Here is a 21327-nt window from a genome sequence, read left to right as displayed (position 1 = left end):
TCCTGTACAATGACTTGTCTGATCAGCTCCTGGATCAGCTGCTCCCTCCTGTTAGGAGAAGAGCAGCGTGGTCTCAATAATGCATGCTTGATGGGTCGTAAGAGTTTTGTTTTTGTTTTAGAATTGTTTTTAATACGTTGGGCAGCTGTTTCTATGTACTGTGTCCAAGTGATGATTAAATTTGTCTTATAAATCACAAACACTGAAACTGCCCCCCTTCTAACATACTATTTGATCACTATTTCTTCCTGTTGGTTTTAAACCCTCAGCACCAGTGTACTTGATGGTGGCGATGCAGCCTTCCCACAGCTTGCAGCGTCTCCGCACAGCATGGACAGTGTACTTCAGGCTGGAGAAGGTAACTACACTATAGTGAGAAACTTGTGTTGGTTAGACCATGCTCATTAGTAGACTTTCCTTGGTTATGAATTAACCCTGTGTGCTCCAGTTGCTTTCTGTCATTCATCGGAGATTATTAATTGCTCGGCAGATGATAGGTGCACGCAGTACGTGACATACATACATTCCAACAAGGTCTCTGCCCCAATGAGGGCAAATCTAATTTAGGTAGAAATAATACAAATGATGGTTGAGGGCTGAGGTGCCGGAGTAAAAACACGCACTCATAAGGATCCGTGATGGAAGGCTGTAAAGAGGGATTTAGGGTTGAGGAAAAGTGTTTTCTGTATGAGGAGAGCTCCAGGTGTAGAGTGTTATTTTTTGTAAAAGACACCTGTTCTGATAGTGAGCTGGGAGTGTGCCCAAGGAGCACGTAGTACAACTCCGCTTAATCCTTAGCATCCCCAATCCTATCTTTAAGACCCCCCCCCAACGCCCAGTTCTGCCACTTCTCCAATGGCAGACACGAAAGTTGGTCTAATAGATGTTTGTTGCCTGCCAACAGCCCAACGGGCTGTTCGGGCAGCTAATGATCAGCCATATATAGGAGACACTCTGGTCATTTAATTGGCCACTCCCACACTGGCAGTGGGAATGGGAGGCTTGATGACGTAAGAGCAGTTATTGTGACTGTAGGCATCACAAGGATCCCCTGTCCTGGGGAAGCCCTGTAGTAGCTATTTTAGCACAGTTTTGTACTAAATAGAGCTGCAGAAATCTGCCCCAAATGACTGAAAAATGAATTGAGAATGAGAGAGGACTGACCATGAATGTATTGGCCAAGGAGGTGGTGGGAAAAGGAACAGGAGTGAGATGAAGGCAAGGATGGCTGCATTGCAGTAGTTCTGTCTGAATTTAATGTGTAGTGTTTGGATCTTTGAAATGAAAGATGGGATATAAAAGGATATATTATTTAAAAATCTGTAATAAAATGTGTGTTTCTTCTTAGATTAGAAAAAAAATCATATTACATTATAGAATCCTAGGGCTGGAAGAGACCTCCAGATGTCCTCGAGTCTAACCCCTGCCCAAAGCAGGACCAATCCCAACTAAATCATACCAGCCAGGGCTTTGCCACGCCAGGACATAAAAACCTCTAGGCTACGTCTACATTGGCCCCTATTCCGTAATAGGGATGCAAATGTAGCACTTTGGAATAGGCAAATCCGCGGGGGATTTTAATATCCCCAAGTGCTACATTAGCATCCCTATTACGGAATAGGGGCCAATGTAGACACAGCCCTTGAGATGTAGATTCCAGTCCCTCCCTAGGGAACCCATTCCAGTGCTTTGCCACATGCCTAGTGAATTTGTTTTTCCTAATATCCAATCTAGACCTCTTCCAGTGTAGTTGGAGACCATTGCTCCTTCTTCTGCCATCTGTCACCACTGAAAACAGCTTCTCTCCATTCTCCTTGGAACCCCCCTTCAGGTATTTAAAGGCTGCAGTCAAATCCTCACTCACTCTTCTCTTGTAGACTGAACAAGTCCAGATCCCTCAGCCTCTCCTCATAAGTCAATGCTTCTGGTGAATCTGAGGGAGTTTGCTGATCTGATTGCAGAGCCATTGGCCAATATTTTTTTAAACTTGTGGTGATTGGGGGAGGTCCTGGATGACTGAAAAAATAAAATCTGGTGCCCATCTTTAAAAAAGGAAAGAAGGAAAATCCAGGGAACTACAGATCAGTCAACCTCACCTCAGTTCCTGGGAAAATCATGGAGGGGATCCTCAAGAAATCCATTTTGAAGCTCTTGGAGAGGGGAAGGTGACCAGGAACAGTTAACATGGATGGCAAGTCATCTTTGACCAATGTGATTAGCTTCTGTGATGAGGTAACTGGCTCTGTGGACATGGGAAAGGCAGTGGATGTGTTATGCCTTGACTTTAGCAAAGCTTTTGATATGGTCTCCCACAGTATTCTTGCCAGTATATTAAAGAAGTGAGGATTGGATAAATGGACTATGTGGTGGATAGAAAACTGGCTAAATCATCGGGTTCAGTGTGTAGTGAGCAATGGCTTGATGTCTGGTTGGTGATTGATACCAAATGGAGTGCCCCCAAGGGTCGGTTCTGGGACCGATTTTGTTCAACATATTTATTAATGACCTGGATTAGGCGATGGATTGCACCTCAACAAGTTTGCGGATGACGCTAATCTATGGGGACAGGTAGATACGTTGGAGGGTAGGGTTAGGGTCCAGAGTAACCTAGACAAATTGGAAGATTGGGCCAAAAGAATTCTGATTAGGTTCAACAAGGACAAGGGCAGAATCCTGCACTTGGGACGGAAGAATCCCAAGCACTGTCCCCAGCGTGTAGCAGACTGGTTAAGCAGCAATCCAACAGATAAGAACCTGGGCATTATAGTGAATGAGAAGCTGGATATGAGTCAACAGTGTGCCTTTGTAGCAAAGAAGTCTAACAGCATATTAGGGTGCATTAGAGGAGCATTGGCAGCAGATCTAGGGAAGTGATTATTCCCCTTTATTCGGTACTGGTGAGGCCACATCTGGAGTATTGCATCCAATTCTGAGCTCCCACGTTACAGAAAGGATGTGGTTGTGTTGGGAAAAGTCTAGCGAAGGGCAACCAGAATGATTATGGGGCCGGAGCACATGACTTACGAGAGGCTGAAGGATTTGAGCTTATTCAGTTTATAAGAGTGAAGAGTGAGGGGGGATTTGATAGCAGCCTTCAACTTCCTGAAGGAAGGTTCCAAAGAGGATGGAGAGAAGCTGTTCAGTGGTGATAGATGACAGAATGAAGAGCAATGGTCTCAAGTTGCAGTGTGTTTGAAGGGGAGGAGGTGTCTAGGTTGGATATTAAGAAAAACTATTTCTCTACAAGGGTGGTGAAGCACTGAAAGCACTGAAATGGATTACATAGGGAGGTGGCAGAAGTCCTGGCTTGACAAAGCCTTGGCTGGGATGATTTAGTTGGGTTGGTCCTGATTTGGGCAGAGGGCTAGACTTGATGACCTTCTGACGTCTCTTCAAACCCTATGATTCTATGATTAGATCCAGCCCCATGGATTTGTGTATGTCTACCTTTCATAAATAGTATTTAACCTGTTATTCCTCCAGTGTGGGCTGCCCACCTCTTTTCCTGTACTATGCTGCCTAGTACAGTAGTCTGGGAACAGGCCTCCTCTGTGAAAACAGAGGCAAAAACAGAGTCTTTTCCCACATCATCTGTCACTAGGTTACTTCCCTCATCCAAAAAACAACAAATGGTCTGGTAGCACTTTATAGACTAACAAAACATGTAGATGGTATCATGAACTTTCATGGGCACAGCCCACTTCTTCAGATGACCGGAGTTATGAGTTGGGATGTGTATACCCGAAATAAATAGGGGAGGAAAGGGGAGGGGAGAGGGAAGAAAAAGGGAAGGGAATGGGAGACAGAGCATCAGTAAGTATCTGAAGATTGGATAGTTAAACCGAAGCAGATAAAAATCAAAGTCAATAGATAGACTCCCATGTCAGGAATGATACAACACAGAGAGCTGCTTGCACCTCCAATGGCTTTTAAATTGGTAGTGTCCCAACCAACTTTCATCACAACTGAGTCCATTAGCATGTGAATTGAATTTGCGGATGAACTCTAATTCTAATTTTCTTCCCTCTCCCCTCCTCTTCCTCTCTCCTATTTATTTCAGGTGTTCACATCCCAAACTCATAACGCCAGTCATCTGTGCCCATGAAAGCTCATAACATCTACATATTTTGTTAGTTTATAAAGTGCTACCAGACCATTTGTTTTTTTTTCCCTTTAAGGCTATGTCTAGACTGCAAGTCTTTCGAAAGAGGCTTTTTTGAAAGATACTTTAGAAAAAGCCTATTTTGAAAAAGAGTGTCTAGACTACAGCCAGTACTTTCGAAAAGCACGCCACTTTTTCAAAAGAGAGCATCCAGGCAGTCTGGATGCTGTCTTTCAAAAAAGCACAGTTTGCATTACATAGCACCTTTTTTCGAAAGTGCTCTTTTGAAAAAGGGCATTCTTCCTCATAAAATGAGGTTTTCCGTGGTCGAAAAAACTGCCGCGTTCTTTCGATTTACTTTAGAAAGAACACGGCAGCAGTCTAGACGCAGGGAAAGTTTTTTCAAAAAAAGGCTGCTAACAGACTCTCAGCTACCCCCTGAAGCTTCCCTCATCCCCCTTCCCTGAACACCCTCTTATTGCTAACATGCCTGTAGAAACATTTCTTGTCACCCTTCACATCCCTTGCTAGCTCCAATTCCAGTTGCACTTTGGCCTTGGTGATTACCTCCCTGCATGCTCAACTAATATATTTATACTCCTCCCTAGTCACTTGTCCAAGTTTCTACTTATAAGCTTCCTTTTTGTGTTTAAGCTCATGAGAGATTTCACTAAGCCAAGCTGGTCGCCTACCATATTTGCTTTTCTTACTGTGCATATTAGAAAACATACAGAAAATTCTTTCTTATGGAAGAAACTGAGGCTACTTTAGTGTAGGTTCATGAGTTCAGTTTTGGTCCAACAGTGATTCTAGCATCACTCAAATTTGATCAACCCACCCTCTAACATGCTAAATCTGGGTGAGTGGCATTGGAGTCTCAGTGCTGCTCAAAATTTGTGCCTGTCATCAGGAGATCAGACAATAACATGTCCACCTTGCCTAGGCCCAGATTCTGCCATCTGACATATTATGCTAGCAATGAAGCAGCTCACCAGACCAAGAGCCTGAAGGTAGATATAGGGGTGGGGATATCCTACTGGAGTGAAAGGAGAGGCACAACTAGGAGTGGTCCATTGGCTGCAGGCAGGGCAAAGCCTTTGTCTGCATGGAGAAGGTAGTGGCCCCATAATTCTTGGCTCTCTCTGTTCTACTGGCTATCTGCTGAGTTGAGATGATTTGTAGGGCTTTAGGGACCTGACCCTGCAAGGTGCTGAGATTGCCTGGAGAGGTTGCTCGGTCTGTGTATGAATTGTTTACACAAGGAGGACCGTTAATAATTGCCCCCAGTTAATATTCTATCATTTCCTGTTTATATTAGTTCATTTTATGTGCAGTTTTTCCTCTTCTTTCCTCACTGTGCCTGGAGTAGAACAAACTCCTCCAGGCTTCCCCCTAAGTGCTATTCAGGTGCCAAGTCTGTATTAGAAAAACATACAGCAATTTTAAACCGCTCTTTACTCCCTTGTCAGACATTTGCAGTTACCCAAATGGGCTTGACTGAAATGTTTAGCAGGTAACTGAATTATTCCCCACTTGGTGGTGGTGTTCTGTTGACAAATGCTCATTAGTACTTTGCTTAGTGTGTGTGTCAGAAAACCAGTTCTCCTCACCCCCACCCCCGAGTGTGTATAGACGTCAGAGGAGCAGCTAATATTAATACATGAAGTATTCAGCACTAACCGGGCAAGGTGCACCCAGCTGGGCTGGGCCTTTTCATCTTTCTGCAAGCTCTTAGTTCTCATAGATGTGTCATTAGATATATAAGCTCTGAGTCTGAGCTGCCTCTCCCAAGAGGCACTTCCTAGCTGGGCCTAGAATTTACACACTTCATATTCTGGGCCCAGTACCCAGCATAAGTTAGAGCAACGCTGGGACTTCCTCTCTCCCCCTGCCTTGAAAAACCTTGCGCAGTTTCTTCCCCTTTCTGTAAATGTGATCTTACAAATATTGCTTCATATTTTAGGTGGCCCAAAAAGGACCCATCCTACAGTTCCTGGCATTCCAGGTGGAACAAGAGCTGGGGCAGGTAAAATAGGCAGAATGATTGCTGAAGAAATCATGGAGATTCATAGGTGAGAGAAGCTGGTATTCTGATCTAACTTAACAGATAAATTGTGTTACGAAGAAAGTAAGAAATGCCCCACATTTTTTATTTCCATATAATAATCTATCAGGGATGATCTTTGACGGTGCTTGTCCTGCCTTAAGGGCAGGGGATTGGACTTGATGATCTCTCGAGGTCCCTTCCAGTTCTAGTGTTCTAGGATTCTATAAGCACCAACTATGACTTTGCAGTTGCAGTATAGCGGGTATTACAGTGAAATTTTATCTGTTCTAAGGGTACTCTGACATGATCAAGACAGAAATGACATCGTAACCGAGAAATTGTTTCTTCTTCGTCTTTTAAAGTAATTTGTGTACATGCTTACTGTAATAATCTGATTCCTTGTCACTGTAATCAGTTTAGCAGCTTTGGAAGAGGCAGAAAGAAATTAGCTAATAGTGAAAGAGGTTAGCTCTAGAGAGAAATCAATGAAGAAAATAGTCTGGGGGAAAATTAAGTTTCACAGGAATAAACAATGTGGCCCCTGAATACCAAAGAATGTTGAATAGGAACAAAGATGTTAAGATTAATAGGTAACCTGCAGAAGAACAAGGAATGCTAGGTGATTTATCAATAGATGTAAGTTACATAAAGGTCTCAAATACAGGACACTGCCAGAGGGGCAGGGGGAGGCGGGAGAAGGAGAGCTCAAGGATTGTCTGGGCTTAGGAGGTGCCCCATGGCTATTCTGGGGAGAAGGTTGTGTGGGTGTCTTGAGACCAATGAGAGAGTTTTTTCCCCCAAGATATGGCCGGGCACGTGACACAGCCAGACTAAGACGCCCAACAAAAGAATAACAGGGAAACGGGAACTGGGTTGTTGTAGGAGTTTCTTTTACTCTGTAATCCTGGGGAAATGTGTTTGTTGTCTCTTTAGTTAGAGACATGCTTGCTGACACCAAAATAATTTAAACTGGTGTGATTATATTATGCTATTTTGAGACAGAATATATGCAAAATTTTAAAATATTGTGCACGGAACTTTTAATTTTTTGGTGAAGAATTCCCCCAAGAGTACATGCATGGACAGAGCTGGTGCCTAAAAATGGGATTCAGAGAAGCCAGCATGCTGAGCGGGAGGCCACTTTGGGTGCATCTACACAGCACGGTTATTTCAAAATAACAGATGTTTTTCGTCGAGTAGTGTCCCCGAGGGTGCTCCACTCGAGATGCTGGGCTTGTCCCGGTGCCGCAAACCGGAGGATTTTTGGTAACAGTAGCCCTACCGGACCGCACATGCGCAACTGCTGTCTCGTGCCGCTCAGCTGAGCGCGGTCTGGTCTTGTCAGTTTCCCTTCAACCGTCCGCGGCCGCAGACGGAGTTAGGATGCACTCCCCCTCCTGCCTGAGGAGAACGAGAGATTAGTTTTAGAAATAGAAGTTTTTCCTCAATTTACTGTTTATTAGCGTTAGCTTAGTTGTTTTCTTGGTAGTTACAGTTCTATTTAAAAAAAAAAATGTTCTTGTCATAGTTCAAGTTTTAAGTTTCAGTCAATAGATAAAGACCTATGCCAGGATTATCAAGCTTTAAGAAATGCACCCAGTGCCAGGATGCCATGCCAACATCAGACGGGCACTCGTGGTGTATAAAATGCCTTGGAGAGGGACATGTTCCGCTTAAGTGCAGTCACTGCACTAAATTAACCACCCGTGCCAGGCGTGACTGGGAGCTGAGGCTGAGAGTGCTTTTATTTAACAAAGCCCTTCAGACCTCTGATAGGAATGAGCCGTCTTCCACTGCCTCAGGGACGCATGAGGCTCGTCCACTGGCTCAAGGATCTCCTCACAGGACCTCTTATCCCTTTGAGAGGGTGAGTGTCGGAGACAGATCAGACACCTCTGGCGTTCTGCTGAGGTGTCCCATTGACAGGACCGGCAAGGGCCGCAGCTCATCAGCCCCAAACTCCGCCCGCACCAAAGACCCGGTATCGGCACCTGCAAAAGGGCCGCGAGACTCGGCACTGGCAAAGGCTACAACAGCCGGTTTGAAGCCGGCAATGGCCGCTGCGGCACCGGCTTATCGGGCGCATGCGCAGATGAACGCAAGTGTGCCGGCACCCACAGCACTGGTGCTGGCAACTGCACTTCCGCTTTCCTCAGTGCCAGAGGCACCAGCATCAGCGCTGCAGGCAGGCACCGTCACTCCACGGCCCTCGGCACTGACACTGCCTCCTCCGGTCCCACAACTAACTACTCCAACGGCACCTACTCCAGCGGCATTGGTGCTTCACCTGGGCTACAGCCAGTCTGTGGAGACTGTTTCTTTACCACCCACCCCATTGCAGACGGCACCCTCTTCCCCTCTCAACAGCTCCTTGCAGACCAAGGCACAGCACAAGTCAAGATGAGTCCGAACACCATTGCTCACTCCATACCGCGCTGTTTTTTCTCCTGGATCTTTGTCACTGACCTCATCACCGCGCTCCTCATTAGAGATCAACCAGGGACCATTACTACAGGTCACCTCATCAGTCACTGCCACGAAGATATTATCGAGCGCATTACTCTCTATTTTACTAGAGTCTTCAAGACCTTCAGGATATTCACGTCGGCATGGAACACTACGAGGGTATTCGCCAAGATGCTCACCAGGCTCATATCATCACAGACTGTATTATGACCCTTACTACCACGAACGTCATTCCTCACCTGGCAGGAGGTACCTACGTTCGTGATCCCCGCGCCCTAGTAGACTGGTCTCTCCACACTTGCATCATTAGAATCCCACACTCTGACGGTTCTACCAACTCCTGTGGAGGACTCTTCCTTGATCCAAACTCATGAGAAACAGCAAGACAACTACACTCCAAGCCGGGAACCTCAGAGACTTGATTTCCCTGCTGACCACTCATCTTTATCACCAGACGATGCAGTTTTCCCCGGAGATTTATCTCCAACTGAAGACCATAAGCAATTTCAAGAACTCTTTTAAGAGGGTTGCTCAATCTCAGAGCATTCAGACTATGGATGTTCAACAAAAATACAATCTTTTACTTGAGAACTTGCAACCTTCCCAGAAATCGAAGTTGGCGCGTCCCTTTAATGATGCCATTTTGGAAATTGCCAACAATATCTGGCAGACTCCGGTTACGTCCTTGCTGACCAACAAACGATCGGATAAGAAATATTTCATAAACCAGAAGGGTATGGAGTTCTTGTTTACTCACCCCTCCAGCCCAATTCCCTTGTCATGGATGCTGCACAACAAAGGTCCAAGACAGCACAAGCTAAAAATACCGCAAATGACAAAGAGGTCAAACACCTAGACTTCTTAGGCAGGAAAGTGTACTCTTCTGCCACTTCTGCACGGAGAATGAGTAATTACGCGACTCCCCTCGCAAATCATGATTTTGACAATTATTCAAAATAGTTCCTCTTTTAGAACATTTACTGGACTCAGTGTCAAATTCTAAAGGCGGTAATACAGGAGGGCTGCACAATGGCCCAAACAGTATTGCAGATCACTCTTGACACTGATGGCACAGCGGCTCGTGCCACAGCTACTGCTGTAGTCGTGCTTCGTGCTTCCTGGTTACATCAAGCTGCCCCGAAAGATCTACTAAACAAGGTAGAAGACTTTGAGCGACGAGTGACTGGCGATCAATCAGCCAATCAGGTATTCCATTCTGGCAAGGAGTTTGCAAAGTCATGCGGGACACTGGGGATGTACTCGCCTTTCTATAGACACAAGAGATACATGCCATATAACAAACAGAGGCCCTTCTCTTATGCGGCACCTCGAGCCAGACCATATGAACAGCAGAGGCCAAGACAGCGTCCGCAAAAGCAACAGCAGCAGCCTAACAAAGCACCCGTCCACCAGCAAGGTCGGCAGCAGGTTTGATGTGCTGATCGAGGGACTGTGTACCACCCCTTTCACGGAGGCTCCAGACAATGTGCAAGGCTTATTCCATCAACGGCTGAGACCTTATCAACAACGTTGGTCTCTTATAACCATCGACAGTTGGGTCCACAACATAGTTGCTTTAAGATACGTCATCTTTTTCAATTCCATCTCTCCCCCCTGCCCCGTCTCTTTTCAGGACCCCTCTCACAAGACTCTTCTACAACAAGAGGTCTCTTGTTTGCTTACCATAGGGGCAGTGGAGAGGGTAACAACTCAATTTCATGGGAGAGGTTTTTACTCTCGTTACTTCCTCACCCAGAAGAAATTAGGGGGGTTGGAGGCCTATCCTGCACCTACGTTGTCTGAACCGCCACCTGCAGAAACAAAAGTTCAAGATGGTCACGTTAGCCTCTATTATCCCAGCTTTCAACAAAGGGGATTAGTTTCGCATCCCTCGATCTACAGGATGCCTATTTTCATATAACAATACATCCTGCCCACAGGCGGTTCCTTCGGTTCATAGTAGGAGCCGACCATTACCAATACTGAGTGTTACCTTTCGGACTTTCAGCAGCGCCACAAGTTTTTTCCAAAACCCTGGCTTACCTTCGTCATGATCTTTCCGTATTTGGACGATTGCCTAATAAAGGACCCCGCTCTCGACGAAGCTACATGGGCAGTTACCACTATTGTGACGGTGTTCGAGACTCTCGGGCTCATAATCAATTTCGAGAAGTCCTCCTTGACACCGAGTTATAATCTAGAGTTCATCGGTGCAAGACTCGATTCTTTGACCGCAAGGGCCTACTTACCCATGAAGAGGTTTCAGCTAATCTGGGATTCGGTACAGACTGTCTCAATTTCTCCCAGATCCCGTATACTTACCTGTCTATAGCTGCTTGTCCATATGGCAGCCACCACATATGTGGTACCGCATGCAAGACTCCACCTGCGCAGCCTTCAACATTGGCTGTTCACTGTTTACAAGCCCAGTGCACACGGCACAAACAGGACAGTTTCTATTCCCAAACGGGTCAGGACCTCACTGGCATGGTGGGACAACCCCAGAAATATGTTAACAGGGGTCCCCTTTCAGGGTCTCTGGATGCCTCAAGAATCCTTGCAACACGAACTTCCTTGAGTTATGAGCAGTATTCAACACTTGCAAACACTTTCTCCACATCATCCGAGGCCTTACGATCCAGATACTCACTGACAACATATGCACGGTGTACTATCCATCGGCAAGGAGGCGCATGTTTGCGGCCCCTCTGTGCAGAAGCAGTACGTTTGTGGAACTGGGCGAATCGGCAGAGTATTGCCCTGACTGCTGCATCGTACCTTCCCGACAAGGACAATGTTATCACCGATAACCTCAGCAGGCACTTCCTTCCTCAACACAAATGGGAGTTGCACAACACAGTCGTTTGCAACCTATTCTATCCCCGGGGCTTTCCCGATATAGACCTCCTCGCCACCTGTCACAACAGGAAGTGCCATCAGTATTGCTCACGGGCAGGCATCGGCACAGATTCCTTGGGGGGATGCTTTCTTCCTCGACTGGAGTAGTCACCAACTGCTTACACCTTTCCTCCGCTCTGCTCATTCCAAAGATGCTGGAGAAAATAACATTGGAAGGGGCAACAGTAATTTTGATAGCGCCCTTTTGGCCCCAACAAACGTGGCTAGCACAATTGTCGACAATGTCGGTGGCGCAGCCACGACTAACAAGGTTGTTCAATTTACTGTCTCATTGCGGTACAATGATCCACCCGTACATTGAGCGCATGCACCTGACAGCGTGGCTCCTAGCTGGCTCCAAGAGCATGAGTTAATCTGTTCTCGGGAGGTGAGACGTGTTGATTAACAGCAGACGACACGCTACTCGCTTACCTGCAGAAATGGTATCTGTTCCAATCCTGGTGTCAGCAAGAAATCTCGACCCTCTCTCCTTACCTATCCAACAGGTGCTAGATTATATTCTGCACCTAAGGTTGGCGGGGTTGGCGATTCCTTCCCTCAGAGTGCATTTGGTGGCAATTTCGGCCTTCCATCTCTCTAGCGACGGATATTCAGTATTTGCACATCCTCTCACCAAAAGGTTTTTAAAGGGGCTCAACAACCTATATTCACTTTACAGGACCCTACTAGGACCGTGGGACTTGCCTTTAGTCTTAGACATTCTGACTTGCCCCCCCCCCCCCCGCCTCCTTTGAACCACTTGCGACATGTGACTTACAAATGCTCACAATGAAGGTAGCGTTCCTACTTGCCATGACATTGGCACGCCGAGTGAGTGAATTAGCGGCTCTCTTTGCTGATCCGCCGTATACAATATTCTCTGACTATGGTGTGGTTCTTCGCATACACCCCACTTTTTTACCGAAGGTGAATTCTGCCTTCCATATAAATGAACCTATAAGTCTACTGACATTCTACCTCAAACCTCACTCTCCTCCCAGGAAGAGTCACGACTGCACATGCTAGATGTCAGATGAGCGTTCGCTTTTTACCTCGTCAGGACACATGCCTTTAGGAAGTCTCAGCACTTGTTCCTGTTTAAGCCGAGCGTTCCAAAGGCAAACAGCTTTCCACACAATGCATCTCCAGCTTGATTGTCATGTGCATCACACGATGTTATGCTCTACATAACAAATCGCTTCCGACGTGACCTCGTGCCCATTCTACCAGAGGCATGGCTTCATCCACTGCCTACCTTAGGGGTGTGCCATTGCGAGAGATATGCCGTACAGCAACCTGGTTGTCTGCTCTTACCTTTGCTAAACACTATGCCCTGGCGAGCATACTGAAGACCGATTCAGCGGTGACCTAAGCTGTTCTGTCCACAGCGCAGAAGCAATAAGTCCAAAGCATGCGTGTAGCATTAGACCATGGCTGTGTACTCACCTCAAGTGGAGCACCCTCGGGGAAGCTATTCGACGACGAAGAGAGAGTTACTCACCTTGTGCAGTAACGTCTGTTCTTCGAGATTTGTCCCCGTGGGTACGCCACGTCCCTTCCTCCTCCCTGCTTTGGAGCTTCTGTTTTCTGTTTTTCAGACGCTTCTGGTTGGGAGGGAAACTGACAAGACCGGACCACGCTCAGCTGAGTGGTGCGAGGCAGCAGTTGCACGTGCGCGGTCCGGTAGGGCTACTGCTACCAAAAATCCTCCGGTATGCAGCGCTGGGATGAGCCCAGCACCTCAAGTGGAGCACCCACAGGGACACCCATCTCGAAGAATAGACGTTACTGCACAAGGTGATTAACTCTCTCTTATTTCAAAATAACAATGCAAGCATCTGCACAGCAATTCTGTTATTTCAAAATAACAGTTGGTTTATTCCAACTTCTGTAAACCTCATTCCACATGGAATAATGCCCATTTTCAAATATCTCCGGCTGTCATGTCTATACCAGCCCTATTTCAAAATAGCTATTTCAAAATAAGGGGCCTCCAGGAAATACCACAGGTGCCCTGCTGGCTGCTCTGTCCATGCTCCATCAGGACTCTATAGTTCCTCTACCCCTGCAGCCCTTAAAGCTGCAGCCACAGGGGAAAGGGCTTGTGGCAGGAAGTTGGCACTGACAGCCTACAGCCACAATGCAGCTGCCACAGCATGTCATCGGGCCATCATGAGTGACCCACAAGCCCCCCAAGAACCCTCCACCATTCCCAGGGGGCAGACTGATGGCTCCCAGGAACCTACCAGGTGCTGCAACAGGTGCTTGCTGTCCTGGTCTGGGGTGGAGATCTTGGCCCTCATTGAGGTTTGGGGCGAATAGAAAAACCTCCAGGATATCCACTCCAGATGGTGCAATGCCAACATATACAGCTGCATGGCCGACAGCATGTGAGGCCACATCCGGAACCAGGAGCAGATCCGGATAAAAGTGAAGGAGCTCCACCCGGCATATGCCAGGGCAAGGGAGCACAGCTCCCGCTCCTTCCCATATTACCAGGACCTGCACCGCCTCCTGGGGGCAGTGCAGTCCCTTCCCCACCTCGTCATCACCCACCCGGGGGGCAGAGCTGGTTGTAGGGAAGAAGAGAAGGACCCTTGACACAACCAGCACTGTCACTATGCTGACCCTGGAGCCAGTACTGCACGGCCTGCACACATCCTCTAAGGCTGGAGAAGGAACATCAGGTGAGTGACCTTAGTTACCTCACACAGACAGGGTGGAGGTGGTGGGCAGTGAGGGGCTGGGGTGTGCTCCTCACTTGGCCTTCTCAGCCTGGGGATCGCACTTCAGTCTGTGCACGTGGATGTATGTGCAGCACCAGTCTGGGCCACACATCCCCAGGCAGCTGCACCACAGCACCCCTGGGCTCCTGCTCACAGGATCTGGAAATGCCGCCCATATTCCTGACACCAGGGTGGGACACCTTCCCATCATAAAACACCACTAGAAGGAGGCTTGGGACACACTCACTCACTCACTCACTTTCTCTCAGGAGTGCCCCACAGAGCACACAAACATGACTGTAAGCTCAAAGTAGCACCTGCTCCCAGGGACAGCACTGCCAGGTGCAGGACCATCTGCCACTCACTCACCCTCTCCTCCAGCCACCAGGGACACACGTTCTCTCCCCTTGGGACACTGCCACTGTCAGACCCAGTGTGTGCACGGCACCAAGGCAAGCTCAGCCAGCCCAAGGCCCTCCTCCCACCCGCAGTATCCCAGTGTGGCCAGTAGCTTCCCATGTCTGCTTCTCCCCGGGATGTAGGGGTGGTGAGGTTGCTCCCCTGGGGTTATCTGGGTCTCTGTAGGAAAGGGCCTGCTGTCCAGGCCGCAGATGGCCTTGCTCCCAGGACATCACCATCTGACCCGAGAGCTGGCAGTCTTGGCTCATAGAGGAGGGCAAAGCTTCAGGGACCATGTCTCCAGGGATGACTGACCATCTCTCCTTATTCTCCCCGGCCAGACCAGCTGCGAGAGGGGGCAGGCAACACTACCCATGGCAGCCGTCTGACACTGGGGGACCTGCAGGCACTGGAGAATGCAGGAGGAACTACTGCGGGAGAACATCTCCGTGCTCTGGGCCGTGCATGAGACACTGAACCAGAGGCTCCAGGAGGATGTGCAATTGCAGAGCGACCTGCAGGAAGTTGCTGTAGCAGGGCCGCACCATGTGCACAGTTGTCCAGTCTCTCTTCACTGGCACGGAGCCAGCTCCTGTTCCTGCTGCCACTCTTGCCCCAGCCCCACCTCCTGGTCCTGCCCCATCTCCCATGCCAGACCCTGCCCCAGCTTGCTCCCTCCCTCCCTGTTGGATCACTGAGGTCGCCGCACATGAGGCGGTGGAACCAACTGAGCCAGGCACAAATCCCACTCCCAGCCCTGAGCCTCTCTTCACTCCTCCTCCACCCTCAAAGGTTCTCATCTCTCCCCTCCCTTCCTCCCCTCACTCTCCTCTCCCAGGTTCTTTTCCCCAGTCCCCTCCCCAGTTACTTTGGCCCCAAATAAAAACCACACAGTTTGTTTAAAAAAAAAAAAAAAAAAAGTCTGTTTGATTGTCTCTGCAGGAGAAGGTGGAGGGTGAGAAAGGAGGGGTGAGGGAGGAAAGGCAGAAAGGGGTGATGCCCATGCCCAGGGGAGTGTCACTGGGGTCCTTTGTGAGAAACTCTCCCTCAGGGCCTCATGGATGCGCACCCTCTCCTGCTGGGCCTGCTGGATGGCAGCTGTGTATGGCTGCTCGAAGACCCTGCCAACCCGGCCAGCCTCTGCCCGCTAACCTGGCAGGAATGTCTCCACCTTCTGCTCACAAATATTGTGGAGCACACAACATGCGGCCACCACCTGGCAGATGTTCAGCTCCCCAATGTCCATCTGCATGAGAAGGAATCTGAACCATGCCTTGAGATGCCTGAAGGTGCCCTCCACCACCATGTGGGCCCTGTCAAGCCTGGCATTGAAGTGTTCTATTGAGTGGTCAAGGTGGCCGCTGTAGGACTTCATGAGCCAGGGCACAAGAGGATAGACCGCATCCCCCACAGTACAGAGTGGCATGTCCACTTCCCTGGCCCTGATGGTGTGATCGGGAAAGAAAGTGCCGGCTTCCAGCTTTTGGAAGACACTAGAGATGCAGAAGACGCGGGCGTCACATGCCTTCCCCAATCGGCCAACAAAGATGTTGGTGAACTGCCTGTGGTGGTGGTCGAGGGCCTGCAGGACCATCAAGAAGTATCCCTTGTGGTTGATATAGACAGATGCCAGTGGCCAGGGGTCCGGATGGGGATGTGGGTGCCATCAGTAGCTTCTTGCAGTTGGAGAAACCCATGTCGGCAAAGCCAGCAATCATGGGGTCATGTGGCTAAGGTGGATGTCCCTGTGCAGTAGGACGTTTGTTTATGGCCTACACTGCCTTTAGAAGGAGACAAACAGAGGATCACGGGGTGCCAGAGTTCCCTGAGGCCACCCCCCCTCCCACACACACACACCCTCCAGGGGGATGGTGGGTTGCGTGTGTTCCATCATGTGAGGGAAGGGGCGAGCCAGGCACACAGCTCCAGGAAGGTCTCCTTCCACAGGCAGAAGTCCTGGAGCCACTGCTGGTCATCCCACCGCTCCATGATGAGCCATTCCCACCAGTCAGAACTGGTGTCCAGCTTCCTTTGTCTTGTGCTAGGACTGCCTCAGCTCCTTTATTGTAACATGGCACTGCTAAGGGTCCTTTCACCACCAGGCAGCTTGCAGTCTTGGTATAGACATTGGCATTTCTTTTGCTGTTTCAAAGCTCCAAGAGAATGGATTCCTCTCCCCATGTTTCTGTGAGGTTCAAGATCTGCACACTCCATGCTGGCTCTCCTGGGAACTGGAGCTCATGGAAGTCATTGCCGCATGTGCTGCTGAGGTATGCTGCCTGCTCTGAGGTGTGTTTGCAACACTGGCCACCCGGAAAATGGAATTCAAACTTTCCTGGGGCTTTTCCTGTTTACCAGGAGCGCAGAAGAGGTGCGGTGGGGTGCCTGCTGGAGGCCAAGAACCTTGACTTTTGCTATGCTGAGTCTACACTACCGGGAATGTGACTGCACAAGGTCGAGTATTGCATCACTCCTCATGAAAAGCAGGAATACCAAAATCCACTTCAGCAGCCCTTAAAGTTGGCATAACGGCCGTGACAGTATAGACTCTGTTTAGAAAATCAAACTTAAGTGGCTAAACTCAACCTAAACTTCTAATGTAGACCAGGCCTTAGTTAAAAATTAATTTAAAATTCCCACTCTGCTTGAATGTCAGTCCTAAATATCTCCAGTAGATGGCCACAGGTGTCACACAAGCCATGCCACATTTCACACTGGAATAAAATGGCTTGTCCATGAATTGCTAGTGGCCTGCAGGTTGCAAGTTGCAGTGGGCTGGATGCCAGTTGACTGCCAAGTGTCTTGAGGCAGTCGTCTTAAAAGTGAAATGGTATGGAGTTAGAGCAGTAATTAGTGCTCCATAGGAGATAAGAGGGCAGTGTCTTGCATGTCATTATTTTAACAGTGTTCATTTCTGAAGTGTGAAAATTAAACTAAGACCAGTTTGAAGTGTGTTAATGTTAAGGAACTCTAAAATTGGCACAAGTGCCAGATTTGTGTGTCTGACTCCAGATCTAATTTGCTTAGCTGAATGTGTTTTTGAACTGCCAGACTTGTGATCTCAGCTGGGGATCTGAAAGTAAAACTTGCTGTTCAGGGTGAGGAGAATACACACAATATTAGAGCAGGTTTTGCCCGCAAAATCAGGGGGCCATCTTTCCACTGATCAAGCCCCCGAAATGACGGCTGGTCTAATATAGATAACATGGTTGTCAACAGCCTTATAAAAAGGGCTGTTTTGTATGGCCAGTTCAGCTGCCATAAAAGAGGCCCCTATCATGTTCCCTGTACACAGCTAAATTCCCCTGCACTATCAGCTGAGATTGCTGGAGTCATGGGACCTGTGCTGTCTAGCACATGAGGTTCCTTGCTGCATGGATCCTCTGGATGAAAAAACAAGAAAATCTCACATATCCAAACATGATTCTGCAGCCTTAGTTTAGTTGTTAAACCTGATGATGCACAAGTGTGGAAAAAATCCAGCTCCTTCTCTCATAACTTTGCTGATACTGAAGACACAAGAGGAGTCAAAACATAGTTTAGTGCTCTTTCACCAGCTGTTTCTATTTTCCTGTACTGTCTTCTGTTCATAACGTTCGTACTTAAAATCTGCTGTGGTGAATGAGTTTCCATCTTAAAAAAATTTGACACTTTTTTGTGCAAAATACTCTGTGCACATGGAAAAATCCTGAAGTGAGCAAAAGTAGCATGGCTTTGAAATGTCTCTCTTTACTGCTTGTTCTCTACACCATAGGGATGAAAACAAATGCTCCATATGCCTGTCATGAAGAAAAATATTAGGAAGAAGTTTGTCCTGTTAATATCTCAAAGTATTAAGAAACTGCACAGAAGTGTGGCTCTTTTCTGGGTTTCCTTTCTTTCAGTGTTATTGTTTGGACATTGTGGGCCAAACCTTCCTTTAATATGCATATTACAGCAGCTCTGCTACTGCTTGGAAATATTTCCAGCAGAGGCTGTGCAAGAAAATGGCATACGGCAGAGCTTGCATATGCCAGATTCAAGTAATTGATTATGTACTGTCTGTGCTGTTCAGGATAAGAGTGATAGCAGTGTTAATGTATGTATAGACAAGCACTGCAGATCTCGTACCCACCGGAAAAAAGTAATCACAAAGCATAAAACTGATGCTAACACCCAATCTGTATTTTTGTGATGACACTGAGGAGTCCTGTGGTACCTAAGAGACTAACGGATTTATTAGGCCATACGCTTTCATGGGTAAAACCCACTTCATTAGATGAATTGAAATGCATTTTTTTGGGTAGTCTTAAAATGTTTAAGGCCTCTGCACCTGGAGACCAACTTGGCTATTAGTCAGTTGCTGGCACTACATCATAGGGATGAAAACAAATGCTCCATATGCCTATATCACCTACGTGATTCATTGTTCTCGAGATGAATAGTGCATTAATCACATCATTTTGCATTGCCTCTAATTTTAATGACTTTGGTTTGAAAGGATAAGAGGGTCATCGCCTTCCAGCTGTGGTTCCAGTCCATTGAACATCACCAGCACGCCTCCTCCCGACACTTCTTCTCCCGGAGGCAAAAAGGTGAGAAGAAACATTTCTAAAATGTGAATTACGTATTGCCTTTCACAAAACTGATCCTTTGGCTGCCCGAGTCTAGGGAAGTGGAACATAGCATACTTTCGAGTGTTTATACATAGTGAAATAGCCATCCCAGAACACCACTTGTTGGTCTGGGCGTTATGTGAGAGACATAAAGTTCAAACCTCTATTCCAAGTCAGGCAAACTGAGCACTTGAATCTGGACCTCCCATGTGAGTACACTAACCACAGGACTATCGAGGTTTGGGGTTGAGGGGCACAATCTCCTGTGGTTTTCAGTCTAGCCTTTCCAAATTTCCTTTTTGAAAAAACAAATAGTGGTTAACAACTAGTAGTTAAAGTGTCCCATATCAAACTGAAATGTTCTGTTTAACCCAGTCATTTCTTTTGTTTGTTTCACAAGAAAACCTAAGCATTTTAATGTAGGAGTGATCAGAAATTGAGACTATTTTCTTTGTTTAATGAACCTTGCATTGCTATGATAAGTCCTAGGACGAGCACAGAACCTTCCTCCAAAATAGGGATGTCAGTTGCAGCTAACACATGCAGTGAACTTAAAAATGAATTTATTTTTTAATGCGAGTTAATCGCACACCTCTTGGGACAGGCCTTGGCAGCAGCTGAGCGGGAGGCACAGGCTGAGACACCAAGCAGGAGGTGGTCAGAGACAAGAGACTCTGGGTGATTTGAAAGCCAGTTGAACACCTATCCCTGCCCACACCACCTGCCCTATCCTTCCCCCTTAGACATGGCCAATCCTAGAGGTGGATGAGGGAGGGTGCTGTGCTGGGATGGGGGGGGGGGGGGGGGGAGAGCCAGTCACACTGCTCCGAACTGAGCCTGCCTCTTTTCTGCTGCATGGGGTGGCAAGGGTTACACCCCCCTGGTCACCATGCAGCTGGGGCTTGAGGAACAGGGTGGAGTCTGCTGCTGCCTGAAAATGAGTTCAGCACTTTGTGGTCTGTGCTTGAAAAGGCAACATTCCCCTCTCCCTTCCTCCCCCCCTCCCCCACACAAATACCTGTATTCAAAAATAATAATATAAAGAGAACACTGTACATTTTGTATTCTATATTGTAGTTGAAATCAATATGATAGAAAACACCCAAAATATTTAATTATATTATCATTACTTAATGGTGTGATTAAAACTGCAATTAATCACAACTTTTTTTAATCTTGTGGTTGTGATATATTTTGTAAATTATTTTCAAGCCCTAGTCTGGACCAGTGTGTGCTATGTTGGGACTGGAGCACAGTATGGACACATGTGGGATGGCTTAGTTGGGGTTGGTTCTGTGTTGGGCGGGGGGTTGGACTCAGTGCTTCCTCCAGCCCTGGGCTCCTGTGTGGAGAGAGAAAAGCAGCCCCTCCCCCCAAGAAAGCTCAGTTCATACAGACAGAGGGAGCTGAACTGCACTTATTGCAAGCACATGAATCTCATCTCCCAGATCCAACAAGCACTCATTTCTTCCTTGGGCACCGCTCTCCTGCATGTGGAGAAGAGCTTTAGCTGTTTTCAGTGCTGCAGTAAGAAGGGACTGGACTAAATTTGGGATAATCTATCACATGGGAATCTAAAGTTACATGTTTACTAAAAATTGGAGACACCTGCTTACTACTGTGTCAAACTTATTTCACATTTTAAATGGAATTATTTTAATATTCCTCCATGCATTGGTTCTTTATTTGCACTATACACGTATGTATAATATATCAGGTGTTTGCTTAATCTCCCTCATTGGAGAAGGCTCCATCTAATCTTTGCTTTTGAAATTCTCTATTGCGATGCCCAAGAGCCCTTTGCAAGAATTCTATGGCAATGCAATCCCTGTCCCCTTGTGACAAAATTGTGCTCCAGCATCTCAAATTTCATTTTATAAAATTATTTCATGTGGGGTCAGAACATTGGTCCATCCATCCATCCCCGTATCCTGTTTTTCATCTGGCCTCTGCCCTCTACTTCAGAGGTTGGTCAGGACAATTTATTTGAATGATCCATCTCCAATTTCTTAGTTCCAGCTTTTGGCAGGCAGAGTTTTAGGGACACACAGCATAGGTTTGGGTCCCTGCCCATCTAGGCTAATGGACACTGAT

The 21327-nt window shown here is 47.4% G+C and overlaps 1 protein-coding gene across 10 annotated transcripts in view; it reads left to right on the top strand.

The window, feature by feature from the left end:
• BMAL1 (basic helix-loop-helix ARNT like 1) overlaps nucleotides 1–21327 on the top strand; it is a 121380-nt gene that overhangs the window by 93720 nt on the left and 6333 nt on the right. For all 10 annotated transcript variants that reach the window (XM_075927850.2, XM_075927855.2, XM_075927851.2 and 7 more), the window contains 3 exons: nucleotides 270–358; nucleotides 6066–6174; nucleotides 19119–19212. In XM_075927850.2, the coding sequence (XP_075783965.1) occupies nucleotides 270–358; nucleotides 6066–6174; nucleotides 19119–19212 (292 nt within the window). The remainder of the gene's footprint in view (nucleotides 1–269; nucleotides 359–6065; nucleotides 6175–19118; nucleotides 19213–21327) is intronic.

The sequence above is a fragment of the Pelodiscus sinensis genome, chromosome 5 (assembly GCF_052426305.1).
Source record: "Pelodiscus sinensis isolate ZL-2025 chromosome 5, ASM5242630v1, whole genome shotgun sequence".
NCBI lineage: Eukaryota > Metazoa > Chordata > Testudines > Trionychidae > Pelodiscus > Pelodiscus sinensis.
The sequence above is the reverse complement of the archived record's forward strand: the minus strand, read 5'-3'. Positions and strand labels throughout refer to the sequence as shown.